We start from the raw sequence: 14,461 nt of genomic DNA on the forward strand, positions 1-14,461 counted from the left end.
TGAAACACCTGGGGGACAGCACTCGCCAGGCTGCCATGTGTCAGAGGAAGGAGAGTGGGTGAAGGACAGGGATTAGAGCTGGCTCCTGGGCTGGATCAGACTGGATTTGAGTTCCTCAGCAGTGTTCCTATGGCAGCCACATACTCTCATTGCCTAACCCCCAGGTGAGAGATAAAGGTTGATGTGGAAATTGACCCCTGCTGGCCACCCACGCTCTCCCTCTGTTTGTACACACAGTCTGCCTTCATATCCATATCCCCCCCCCCCCCCCCCCCCCCCCCCCCCCCCCGCCAAGAGTTTTGCTCTAGCTGCTTTCACATAGCTCCTTCCCATTTCCTGCCAGTCTGCAGTCTCCTGGGCTATGTGTGGGCTGGGTGAGTTTCTGGCTTCCTGACTTGCTCAGGGCCTGCCTGGTCCATTTTTCTCTGATTTGGAGCCTGATACTAGTCAGACCCAACATGTCAACTGTTTTTCAGGGACTCAGGTCAGTGTGGAAGACACCATGAGTGGTTCAGACTTCAGGCTTGCAGTGGTAATGAGGCATAGATTCCCAGTCCCAGGCCAGTTAGCTATCTGTAAAACTTCTCATCATTTAGAGCCCAGGCTCTGAAATGCCCTGTGCTCTCCTGGGAACGGCTCTGTAGGTCCACTCTCAATGCTTGGAGCCCTGCAGTGCCTCCATACTCTCTTAACCTGCGTGGCAGCATTCTTCATCTCAGTTGATGTTACAGGAAACTGAGGCACAGAGGGGAAGTGGCTTCCCAGAGCTATGAAGTAGTGTGGGCTAGGGTTACAAGTGTTCTTTGTATCTACACAAGAGAAGCTGGTGGAGACTAGGAAATGGAGGTCACTTTCCCCACCCAGCTCCCAGAACTGGCCCCCTGGAGCTAGACACAAGCTCCAGGAAGGGGGCACTTCCTGTGCTGTTGAGAGCCATTTTCTCTGGGGGCTTCTTGTATTCTCACTGGGGGACAAAGGCCTGGCATCCCTTCAGGCATCCCCAGCACCTCACCTCTGCTTACAGAGCCTGGACTGAGCAGGGTTATGAACTGGCATTCTGTGCTTGGCACCTCTCCTCAGAAGGGTATGGAAATAACACTTTTTGGGGGTCACTGTGAGCATTCAGTGGGCAACTAGTCCTGCTCAGGTTCTAGATTTATAGTAACCATAGTAACTGCTGGGTATTATTGTTAGGCACTGACTATAGGAATAAATATCTCTTTGCCATTAAGAGGGAAAGTTTCCTTTTCAGCACCTTTCTACCGCCAGGAGAAGGAAGACTGGGGAGCTGGGAGCTAAAACAAGAACAGCTTTCCAAGGTGCCTCATTTGAACTCCCATGGGAAACCCTCAGGGAACCAGGCCCAGGAGACTCAGAGTCTAGGGCGCTGTCTCACTCCTTAGGTCACGTTGCCTATGCTAGCACCTTCTCCAGAGGCTCTGTTACCCTGGACATGTCTGCCCGGAGCACAGAGCAGTTCTGCCCGATAAGCAAGAATGGAGCAGCCCCCAGGGCCCATCCAACCTCTCTGAGCAGTGCATTCCCACTCCTATATTTTCTCAGGGTCTCTGGAACTTAGGGTACACTGTGGCCCTACTGGTTCAATAGGGCTCCTCAAAGGCAGGGGCTGGTACAGTACCTCCTTTATTCCAGAGAACATGTTCTTTCCTCTGTGCCTACGACCTCCCATAGCATGCGAACAACTCATAAAATATATTCTGTTTGAAGAGACTCAGGCATGTAGGCAACAGCTACACAAACAAGTTCCTCACCAGTGCTTGCTAAGGCCAAAGTCATGTCAGAATGGAGCTCTTGGGTCACTTGACTGCTCTGGAACTCAGTCTCTCCATCTGTAACTGAAGGAAGGTAATCTGCCATATCTGGAAATGTTCTGAAATTCAAAAAGGACTATGTAGACCCAGTTGAGAAGATTAAAATTCTTAAGCAGGGTATTCAGCTGAGGCCTTGGCACTCATCTCTGGAAATACAGCAGGTTCCTAGCTGTTCACCTGGTGCTCCTTACCTGTGCTTCCCCTGAACCCAAACACAAAGAAAGGTTTCAGTAAGACTCTCCTAGTTGCCATTTCCTCAGAAAAGTCTTATGCAAATGTTACCAGTGTACTAGTGTGTGCTCAAGTAAGGCAGATAACATTTGCAGGGCCTGGAGACCCAAGCCCAGTGGGCAAACTCCATTCTGATCCTCCCTTTTCTAATTCTGAACTCTCAGATGGACAGGCTTGGCAAGCCCATTTAGGATACGGCACGCTCTGGGCAGAGCTCTCAGATGGTGCTTACCTCTCTCCCAAGGCTGATTCTGACTCCCAGACCCAGGGCCTCCTCTAGCTTCCCACAACTCTGGGGCCTCTTCCAGTACTGCCCTGCTATTGGCAGTGCGTTCCCAGCCCTGGCTTGGAGTTCTGGGTTAACCGTAGAGGCTGAGAATGGTGTTTAACAAAAGGCTTCAAGGATGACTGAATGAGTCAAAGTGAACTCAATCTCCATAAGGCAAAGGATGCTCACACAACACTTAACACTCATCTGCTGAAAACACTTGATGGAAAAAATATTTGCTTTGGAGATTGGCTGAAGCATGAGCCATGGGTATGTGGCATAGTAGCTATGAGACTTTATACAAGTGACTTGCCCTCTATATGCTTCAATATATGAATGAGTGATAGTATGTGCACCTTATAGCTTATTCATTCATACAGTTACTGTTTCTACCCTGCGCTAGGTCTTATGGGGATGGACCTGCCATAGGTCAATTGGGGAGACTTCTGTGCAAATAATCACAATCATGTGATAAAAGGGAAAGCACAGGAACAGAAAAGCTCTTTAACTTGTCCTGGGGTCCCTGCAATTTAGTGGCACTGGCCTCATCTGGAGCCAAACGGCCTGGGCTTGAGTCCTGGCTGGTTGGTTTTCTAGTTGTGTGACCTCGGGCAGATAACCTAACCTCCTGGGCCCTCCCTTGCTCACCAGTAAAGTGAAGAAAACAAAAGCTCCTACTTCATAAGGTTGCCATGAGGAACAAATAGGCTAACAGAAATAAATCTCAGAGTGCCTGGCATACAATAAGCATAAAGTGTTCATTCTCACATCAGCAGATACTTAGCAAGCCATGCACACAGTGCCAGACCTGTGCTGAGGGATAAGTTGATGTCAGACTGACTCTACTATCATGGGCTTATGATTTACATAAACTCTGAGTGAATCTTGAAATACAAATTGTCATGTAAGGAGAGTCTGGAAGAAGTGCAGAGGGTGAGGAAAGAACTTGGGCTTTTGACATTTAGTAGAAGAGATAAACCGAATGAAAGACAGAGGGATTCTTCAGGGAGCAAAAAGGAAATATAGGCAAGTAAAACATGCTGAAAGGCTGGGAAGGGGAGTGTGTGGGAATGTTGATTGCTACCTATCATTATGTCCTGCAAACATGTACTAATAAAAAAATTACCCTAGTAAACTGACTTAGGGAGTATGCATGAGCAGGGTGAACATATAGAGAAAACAAGTGCCTCTCCAACTAGCTGTGTGAGTCTGGGGCATGGCTTTGTCTCTCTGAACTTAGGATTCTTAACTGTAAAGTAAAGATGACAGTGGTGACCTTACAGAGATTAGGATGGTGAGGAAGATGGGCCTTAAGAAGCCTTTATTATTTTGTGGGAAATACCTATTGAATCAACACTAATTCTTTTACTGCTTTTCCTTTCCTCAACTACTCTGGTTGGTTTTCCTCCAGTTCCAATTAATTGCTTCAGTAACCACTAGGTGCCTGGGTACCCCCAGGCTGGCTCTGGAAATAAACAATTGGTTAAGAGCTGTTCTCAGATGAGTTGGAGTTTAGAGATGGAAACGATCCTCTAGTATCACTTTGTTAAAATTCAGTTAATAAATTTTAGTTTACCGTGTGCTTATTACCCGGTAGTCACCGTGCTAGGATTCCAGGGTGTGAAGTGATTCCGACCCTTTCAGGGATTCAGCCTGGGGTGGGGAGTGGGGAGTGAGCTGACAGCTGCAGTTCAGTAATGCACAGGCGTCTATAGAGTGCAGTGTGTGTGTGTGTGTGTGTGTGTGTGTGCGTGCATGTGTATTTGGGGGCAGTACAGTCAGTGTAGTTGGGGGAAACCTCCTGGAGGAAGAAGTCTAAACTGAGAGTGCAGGATGGATAGGTGGTAGAAGTCCACAAGGGCAGAGGGAATAATATGCATAGCCAAAGATGATAAGAAGCCAGCAAACTCAGGAAACTGCAGGCCACTCAGACGATGTGGAGGACACTGCTGGACATGAAGATGGAGGGAGACAGAAAGAGGCCAGGGGCCAGGAGTTTAAATTCAAATCACTTCTATGGAGGGCAAAGGGAAACTCTGAGAGGATCAAAGGTGGCTGGCAGTTGGGTGGGGAGTGTAGCATCGTAGGCAGGTGCTCAGAGAGTACACTGGGGCAGGAGTGTGGAGTCAGAGATGGAAAAGAAGGGCCTGGAGAAACGGAGATCAACTAGGACATGTTTTATAATTCTAGTGAGGCTTAAAGGCCTGAGGGGAAGAAATGGCAATGAGAAAAATGATGAAAGAGCAGGGAATGGATTTGGGGTCTTAAATCACTGAATACACTTAGAAAATAAAAGGCATTGGTTGAATTTTGGCTCCTGACACATTTCTATGTTAACAGAAGCACTAAGAACTCTTGGGAGAATCATTTTGGAGAGTAGAATTTTATATAAAAATGCAGCTTTACTGCTTAGTTTAAAATTCATGATATTGTAACTATTATTAGAAACATCTTGAAAACACGTTATATTTTCTCAGAAACAAAGCAGGGGCTTTGGAGATAAAGGTCCAGGTCTAAAACTGCTCTTTTGCATGTCAGTTGTGGACCTTGGATCAATCACTTTGCATTTGAGCCCCTGCCTCTTAAGAGAATCAAGAACGCCCACTTCACTGGGGAAAGGCCTGTAATGGTCAAGAAAAATGCCGAGCACATCCTAAACACTCATCATAGTTTTCTCTTTCCTAAAGTGTCCTAGAATAGTACGCCTGGACTTCTTCCTACTGTTTGTAGTTTGTGTGCTTTCTTGTTTTCCTCCATAACGGCTACTTTTCACTGTTGCTGTCACCCAGTCTCCTTTTTCTTTATACTCTACCTGAGTCTGTAGGACAGATGATAGCTGCTCTACCTGAATTCACACACTTTCCCTAAGACCTCATCAAGGAGGTGCTATGACAGCTGAAAGGCTGAGGCACAGGACGGTGAAGTGACTTCCCTAGGGTACACTGCTAGCAAGTGAGAAGTGGCTTGAACCAGGCAAGATGGCTCTAGAGGCGGTGCACTTAGTCATACGTCATAATGCCTCCCAGAACTAAGAGCCGCAGGCAGCAGATGGTGAGCAAGGTAAGAGCTGAAGAAAATGAAGGCTGGAGAGCGAGTCTCTTTTGCTATTACTTTTGGATCAAACCCTCAACGTGTAGCTGAGAGGAGCTATGTGCTCTTGGAGTTGTGAAGGGTTATCCTCCAAAACAGACTGAGACAAAGGAGAAAGAATTAGAGTAGAGGAGGGTTCAAGGAAAGAAGGCCTACTGATTTTACTTTATCCTCGTTGGGAATTTCTTCTATATAAAAACGTGCCTTAATAAAAAGAATATGCATGTTCAACTTCCCAAATATTCTGATGTTGTACAACGTAAGTGGTGGTTCTTCAACTGTTATCAGTGGACCCCCTGAGAATCTGATAATGTGAGTGGCAGAATCAAGGTTTGAACTAGAAGACACTATAGTCTCTGGAGTGTGAATGTATAAGTTTAAAAACAAACAAATGGGGGCTAGGGATTTAGCTCAGTGGCTTAAGTGCCCACCTGGCAAACGCAAGGTTGTGAGTTTGATCCCAGTACCAAAAAAAAAAAAAAAACCAAACAAAAACAAAACAAAAAAAAAACCCAAACTCCAAAAAACAAACAAACAAACAAACAAATGAGAAAATCAGCATAAAAGGGTTACAAACACTATCAGTTTTATTCTAGACTATGTGACTTTCTCCTGCACTGAGCTGAGGACTCTTCCGTATGCCATCCACCTGTGGGGTTCAGGATTGGCAGTTGAGAGCCTGAGGGGACAGGTGGAAGTGTGCCAATGAGGTGTCCTGCAAATGGAGCTAAGTAAGACCCTCTGTCATCCCAAATGAAAATATTTTGTGCTTTGGAAGAAACTTGCCAGAACTTTGCCACCTCTTAAAAATCTATCCCACAGACCAGCACACTCAGGTCTGCACCTAACTTTTGGGACTGGCACTTTAATGCAACTACAAACTATTTCTGCTTCTAATTCACTAGGAAGCAAACATTATACAAGCTTAAATTTTATTCTCTTACATTAGAAAGACTACAGAGTGGGCCAGGGACATAGCTTAGTGGCACAAGCACTTGGTTGGCAAGTAGAAGGTAATGAGTTCCATCCCTGGTACCAAAAACAAAAACAAAAACAAAAACAAAAACACCAAACTAAAAAATCCCAAACCAAAACCAAAAACTACATAAAAATGCTCCCTTTAAATACTGAATTTCAATCAAAAATGAAATTCCTTTCATTTGAGATAGGAATTCTCTATTTAATATTAAACATTAAAAGAATGAAATAATAGAGCAAGTTCCTTATTACAGAAGAGCCTGATCAGATTTTGACAAGAGATAAGGTACTTAAAACATTGAGTGACAAGGTGGGACACGTGAAGGCACAGAAGGACAGAAAAACAAGAGAGAACTGGGTTCAGTGTACAGTGATGGGCAAGTCACTTGGAAGCTGGTATCTATGAAGTTCAACTGTCCAGATGCAAACCTAACAGCAGCTCTCCACAGCTAAGCTAGGCTGACTCCAAAGTCTTAGTACTAGTATCCTCTGCACACTCCCTTAACACTCACACTGTGTGTGTGAGCAAGTTTCCATGCTGCAATGAAACACCAATACCTCCCAGATGGGATCTGAAGAGCCCAAGCCACAGCAATAAATAAATATCTTGCATATATGTCAGAGCAGCCCTCAAAGAAAATCTTACACCTCAGTAAAGAAGTCAGAAAGTACCAACAAAAATGGTAACATTTTTCCTACAATGTTTAATCTCCATGCCAAAAATGTCCCATTAGATGTTTCCCTCGCCTCTTATAATTAGGTGACAAAGTAGAAATCCATTTGTGAAAATAAAAAGGCAGAGGTATGAGCCCTAGCTCAATGAGACATACCAAATACACAGCATCCTGTTGTCCCAGGACGGGCAGAACTGTCCTGGACACTGTTGGGAAAAGATAGGTGCCAAAGAGGTAAAACTTGTGATGATTATTCACACTTGAACAGTACATCAGTCACTGGATGAGGGCTGAGGTGAGGAGCCGGGGAGGGTGCAGAGCTGTCATTCTCTGTGTGAGGGTTGGGAACATATACTCATGGATGGGAAATTTTAAGTAGCTATGTTTATTATTACTCTTTTTCCAGCAATCTTGCAAGAGGCAGAAGTGTGACACTGACTGAGTGAGAGAGTGTGTGGGTGGGTTGGTGAGGAGCCTATCTTTTGATGCAGGCCACTGGCTTGTCAAGGAATGGCAGGTTCCACCGCTGAGCTCTGTTTACTCTTTTGCTTCAAGGAAAAGGGTTTCTTGAGGGAACAACTTTACTTCCAATAATGACTTATTGGGGTCTAGCTGAGTGACCTGAAAGAAAGAAAACAGTGTATTAAAAAGACTATAAAAGCACAAGCTTTTCTAATAAGGTATTCCATCTAGGCACACTAATGTTGCGCCTACTATACATTGGCATGAGCATTTTACATGATCTTATTTTACATTCAAGATAAATCTGTGACATAGGTGTAACTATTCTTTTTTTGTACCAGGGATTGAACTCATAACCTTTTGCTTGCCAGGCAGATGCTTAAGCCACTGAGCTAAATCCTCAGCCCACCATTCCCATTTTATATATAGAAGCCAGGGACTTCAGTTCAGTGGAGAAACTAGCATTGACCTCAAGGCATAGGTTCTTCTTCTTCTTTCTCTTCCTTATATCTATCTATCTATCTATCTATCTATCTATCTATCTAAGCACTCTACTACTGAGTTACATCCCCAGCCCAATAGCTTCTGGAGACTCAACCTTCTCCTGTGTCCTTAGGAAAAAGATGGTAGATACACAGCTGAATAGGACTCCTGGGATCTCTGCTTCTAATAATAGAGGCCCTGTTCTGACTGGTGCAGCAGCTACATCTTTGATGGGACAAGAGCTATGTCTTCCTCCAATGAGGACCTGTGGTAAACTGTAGCATGGGCATGCTATCATAGCCACTACGATAGGTCTATCTTCCTTGGTGAACATAGACATATCACAAGCTCTCCGTTGGGTGTATATTTAATTCGAAAAAAGAAATCTACTTTATAATGTAACTTTGTTTTCAAAATGAAAAATATTAACTGTTGAAAGAAAAGCTAGACAAAATTTTCTTGGCACTAAGGGATTATGCCAGGGATCCTAAATTAGGTTTATGTTTTCGGGGCTAGTAGCTGGGATAGAACAGGAAAATCTTTTGAATCTGAGAGTGAAGGAAAGAAATCAAAAATTTTCCTGTTTACCAGAAAAGGTTGTGAATTTTAAAAGATAGAGAAATACTAATTAGTAGAAAAAACACAGGCTGAAACATTAGAAAGACTAGTTTATATCACAGCTGTGTTGGCTCTCAGCTTTGTAGCTTTGGGATAAGTATCAACCTTGCAGAGCTGATGTGAGGATTAAACAAGAAAAAAACATATAATTAGCACAGTGTCTGGCACAGAGTAGGTGTCAATAATGGCTTCTGGGAGTGAGAGCAACTGTAAAGGTGGATGGACAGACAAATGGGCAGCTCTGGGTGTATCACCCAGAAGGCCAGGAAGGCCAGGCAGGCTGTAGTCCGGAGGCTGCTGCTCTGCTGCCTAGGAGTTCTAGGCCCAGGGGAAAGACTGCAGATACCACTTGTGCAGACAATCTTCTGTCTTGCTCAACCAAGCCTCACCTAATCAGATGGCTGTCATCTTGTAGCTAGAGACAAGGGGAGACCCCGGGGGCCAAGGCTGGCTGTCACAGGCAGGCTGGCAAGCTGATGGGGGAACATTGGCTTTGTATCTAGATAGAAACCTGGTATACCTAAGAGGGTCGTTAAACAGACACACCCACCCTCAGAATCTTCTTTGCTTACAAAGGACACAGGGCAAAGCTGGCTCTGCTAGTGTCTCTGGAGTTATGGGCAGATGGACAGGCACGGCAGTGGGGAGGGCCCGTACTGTTGTCTGTCTTCCAATGCACTGGGGGGCAAGCTGCTGGCAAATGTTTACCCACTTCCCAATTAATGTACAATACTGCACTGGCTTCTGTCAACAAAACGGAGCTCTGCTGCCTCTGCTCCTGACTCTTTGGCATTTTGTGCCCAGCTGCTTCTGCTATTGTTCTTAATTAACATGCCAGAGCTCTTCCGGCATTTTCTACTTTGTTATTTGTGGTTTGTAAATATGATGTTTGCTGGGAGAAACCACAACCATAATAGTGCCAGAGCTGTGAGCACAGGCAGGAAAATGTGCTGGGGGAGAAACAGAAGCTGGGGTATCAAGACCTGTGGTGCACCCTAGTGGGGCCAGCAAGATGCAAGGTTAGAGATTCATCAATTGAACCCAGTTTTCACATGAGAAAATAGAAACAAGAAAAGTTATGTGACTTTCTCTAGTCACTTTAAGTGGAAGACCTGGGATTTGGGAAGGAGGAAACAGAAATTTCTTTGGCACTATTAAACACCAGGCTCTTTAGATATATTATTTTCTTTATTCCATACAATAACTGCGCAAGTTGTGAGAGCTGAGCCAATGGAGGCTCAAGTGGTTGCCCCCTGTTTTAGCCCATGATGTTAGAAGGTCTGCCTGTGCAGGGCAGTGATTAAAAAGAGTGAAGCAAATCCACATCACACCCCTAGGTCTGCCATTTACTACCTATATGATCTCCCCAGAGCTTGTGTTCCTACCTGTAAAGTGGAAATCACGGTCTTTCTTAGGCAGTTGTAATGGCTAAGTAGAAGCCTCTGGCACAGCGCCAAGGCAGTAAGTGCCAGAACTTTAGACAGACAGTAGCAGATACTGATGTAGCTGCTGCTACTTCTTTTTCTGTACCTTTCTCCTTTGCTGTCTTTTTATTCTTCATCACCATTACTATAGCAGCAACTATTATTTAGTGAGCCCCTTCCATGGAGCTGGAACCATGCTGAGTACTTTGTATACTTTATACATAGTACCTTCAGCCATCCTCACAACAGCCCAGTGAAACAGGTTATTGCTGCCATTCTACAGATGAGGAAACCGAGGTTTTTCACCACTGTTACAAAAAGTATAAAGGTTCACACTCAGGTCAGCCTAATTCCAAAGCTCATTCTACCCAGAATATTCTTGGCCAACATGGTAACAAGTTATTTTAGGGAGGGGAGGGCTAAATGTCCCCAGAAACATTCAAACAGGAGTATATCTGCAGATGATGACTGCTATCATTTATTGAGCATTTATTTTGTTTTTGAAGCACCATATATATATATATATATATATATATATATATATATATAATTTTCTTAATACTACTTGAGGTAGGTAATTTGAGGTGGATATAATTATTATCCCTATTTTACAATTGAGAAAATTGAATCACGGAGCAGAATAAGTAAATTCCTTAAGGTTTCAAAGCTATTAAGTGCAGATCCAGAATGTGAATTAAGGTTCTCTAGCTTTGGAATCTACTTAACTACTAGATTATACTGCCAGAGGTGTTGTTCAGAGTGGGACCCACTGCTGAGAGAAGTAAGTTGGAAGAGATGACTCTGAATTTATTTCTAACAAGCTTCCAGGATATAAGATCTTCACTGTAAGAATGGCAAAAGGTCAAGTGTCATAAAAAAATCCTTAAATGTTTATAAAATACGAATACAAAAACCCAATCTGAGCTTATGTTTTGCCATTTACTTGAGACTTTAGTGAATTATTGACTCTCTAAATCAACAGAGAAACCCACCCTTTGGGACTTCAGGAGGATGAGGTGTGTTCACAGATAAGAGGTGTACTTTGATTTTGTCTACAGATGGAAGAGGTAAGTCAACCATTCTGACATTTTCTTCATTGTATTTAGGAAACCTGAATGGGTATATTTTCTCATTAAAATAATATTTTAGCAAGTTGGCTTTGTGAAATATGTATGTTAGCAAAAAACGGAACATGTTTTCTGGCAACAGCTATTCTTGCTGCACTAATTTTTTCAGCAGTTAGTTTGAAATTTCGTACACATTTGCTACATTGCTGTTGAGAAAAAAGTGAATTACAGTGACAGATTCTCATAGTAGGCCATACTGTGAATTCCAGAATGTTAAAAGTAGAAAGCTACTTAAGTGTCAAATAGGCCAAGCCCTTCATGTCACATGAGGGCAACCAAAGGCTCAGAGAGGTCAAGCGACTTGACCAGTTATACATAGTTGATTAACAGCAGATGTAGTATGCTATCCTAGGGTTCCTGACTTCTGTTGTAAGAGTCTTTACAGACGTACCATCTACCTCTCAGCTGTTTCCATTTACATGAGCATAAAAGAAATAAGTACACTATTACTTAATGCTGGGAACTACTAGGAAGCAGAGGCTGAGGAATGCTAAAAATAATAATATTTGTAAAACATTAACTCAATTACATGGGTTGGATATTACGGTAAATCTTTTAATTTTACTGAGGCGATTCTTTTATTTTGAAAAGGAAGTCTGGATCTAGTATTTTACATTTAGAAAAAAGTTAGGTTAGATTTTTCTTTCTTTTTATGTTCCTATTGTACTTGACAGCTTATGGAGGAAATGCACTATTATAGGAGTGCTTAGAAATTACTGGATTTACTTATGTTCACATATAAAGTGGTAGAGGCAGAATCAGAACCCAGGCTTCTCAATGTGGTGCCCCATAATTTCCACTGTAACTCCCCACTTAATAGGGGCCAAATGTATTGAATTGGGAAGTTCTTTGAAAACTGGGAAGCTTTTAGAGTAAAATCTGCATTTTAGAAAATTTCAGGATCTTCAAGGCAGAAAAACTTGTCAAATTTGCTCTAGTACTGCTTGCTTGCCCCAGTGACCAAGCCGCCCTACTTTCTAGACTCTGTGCTGACAGCCCTGTGGGAGAGGCACGACCTCCAGGGGCAACTACTTCACTAGCAGAAATCTGATCTCTCTCCTACTCCACACATACAATACCAAGCCTCATTCACAGTACTCCTCCCCTCCCAACAGTGTGAAAGGTCCTGTCTACACCAAACAGACAGACCACAGTAAATGTTCCCACACTTAGGAAACCCAGGCCTTCAGGCGTGGACTCCTTGCTTCTGTACATCTTCCCTCACTTTCGGTCTTCAGCAAACTCTCCCTTTTCTGAGTTCTCTGCTGACTACCAACGCTGTATGCTACCTAATGTTACCAGAATATAAAGGACCAGAATATATAGGTTCCAGGCTTGGCTCTAGCAGTGTAACTTTGGACAAGTTGCTTTATTCTCCAGGCTTTAATTTCTGCATTTTTAAAAATTTGGAAGTTACTAATTAGATGGAGTCAACTATACTGAGCTGAACTTTGGAAATCCAAACATTTGGCTTCAAGCCTCAGTTCTCAGCCATCTCAGCAGGAAGTTTAGCACTCCAGTTTCCTCCTCTACTGGATGAAAGTGTAGGGATGAAAGCAGACATCACTGAGCATGACATGTGGAAGCCATTATGATTCGATACCCTTTTTATATATTAGTGGATGTCATTTCTATGGTCTGAGTTACTTGGTAGTTGGAATGGGTAATGGATGATCTAGAAAGGGCTTATATGGGTTTTTGATTCCCACTGTTGTAACCTCCCAGCTGCCTGATAACCATGCAAGTTACTGAATTTTCTGGTTTTTTTGTTTCTTCATACAGTTGGATTTTTTTTTCTGTCAGAGTTAAGAGGCTTCAGTAAGATAAAACCTGTAACCCCTATTCTACTGCGTATTTCATACTCATGCACCCACATGGAGGGGACACTAGATGCTCCCTCTACTCTCACAAAGGGTGAGAAGAGACTTGCTTGTTGAGTTAGGGAGAAAAATCTGAGCTCAGCCCCTTGTTTTCCCTATTCTCTAGCCAACCTGTTCTCATGCTATATGGCACAATGGCCTGTAGTGTCCAGCTATTTATGAGGGACTGGGTGAATAGTCTATCTAACTTAAGGGTAAAACATGTATCAGTAAGTCCATTGGCTGCAGATCCCAAACAAAATCTTTTTTTTTTTTTTTTTTTTTTTTGTTCCAGGGGTCGAACTCATGACCTTACACTTGCCAGGCAGGCACTCATGCCACTGAGCTAAATCCCTGACTCCCAAACAAAACCTTTGACCGACTTTTTTTGGTAACAAAGGTGATGCTCTCATTTTTACCTGAGCCTGAGGTTTATCTTTCAATTGGTCTTATGTCTTTCAATTAGTCTTGGACTAGTTAAGTGAAAGGCTACTACTCAAAGACTTCATAAGTTTCCAAAAACCCCTAGAGTGTTGTGTGTTTTAACAACTGTGATGTGATGTAACATGACAGAAGGGTCACAATACTTTTTTCTCAAAGTCTGTTTGGTTTTGATTAAAAGATGAGAAAGTCAGTTAGTCAGAGCATAAGTCAATTTTCAAATATATTTGTCATCCATAATATAAAGCCAAAGCAAAGCTTATTCCTTGTGGTCTGGGAAATGAACCCAGCATCTCACACATACTAGTCTACTGAGCTACATCCCATCCATCAAACCTTATTCTTAGAGATGCTTCTTTAAAGCTAAGTTATTTAAATAGAAGATGAATGTGCTTATATACTTCCTTCTAAATGTGTGTATAATAATGATGACTATTATTTTATAGCTCTCAAAACACTTTCATACATATTATCTCAATATGTAAAGAGACTAGACTTCTTTATTCTCATTTTTATAGTTGAGAACATCAAAGCTCAAACAGGAACATTACTTATGCATGATTATAGAACTATAAATTACTATTCAAATTTGAATCCAGGTCTTTTCACTTCAAATCTTGAGTGTTTTCTACTCTCTGAGGCAGTGCAAGGGCTATCTATGTAAATGAGCAGATTACAGTAAAGCTGAATATATCTGCTTTTGTCAAAGATTAGCATTTACTTTGAATTTGGAAGAACAATTAGTTTTTTGGTATGCTGTGTGTAACTTATATGAGTTATCTACTAGAAAAACATGTCTGGATATTAAATTAGAAGCTTAATAATTACTGTCATTAATTTAAAAAGGTTACTTTTTTTTCTTCTCTAAAAAAACAGATGGGCATCTTTCTATCTTGCCCAAGCTGGCCTTGAACTTATGGGCCCAAGTGATTCTCCCGCTTTAGCTTCTAGTGCAGCTGGACCTACCTATAAGC

The 14,461-nt window shown here is 42.6% G+C and overlaps 1 protein-coding gene across 4 annotated transcripts in view; it reads right to left on the reverse strand.

Annotated features, from left to right (window-relative positions):
* Positions 1-7,083: 7,083 nt before the first annotated feature.
* Faf1 (Fas associated factor 1) overlaps positions 7,084-14,461 on the reverse strand; it is a 459,740-nt gene continuing 452,362 nt past the window's right edge. For all 4 annotated transcript variants that reach the window (XM_063236491.1, XM_063236490.1, XM_063236492.1 and 1 more), the window contains one exon: positions 7,084-7,694. In XM_063236491.1, coding sequence (XP_063092561.1) covers positions 7,611-7,694 — 84 coding nt within the window. In that variant the 3' untranslated portion in view covers positions 7,084-7,610. The remainder of the gene's footprint in view (positions 7,695-14,461) is intronic.

This window comes from Cavia porcellus, unplaced genomic scaffold (assembly GCF_034190915.1).
Source record: "Cavia porcellus strain 051 isolate PalLab524CR breed Dunkin Hartley unplaced genomic scaffold, mCavPor4.1 scaffold_25, whole genome shotgun sequence".
NCBI lineage: Eukaryota > Metazoa > Chordata > Mammalia > Rodentia > Caviidae > Cavia > Cavia porcellus.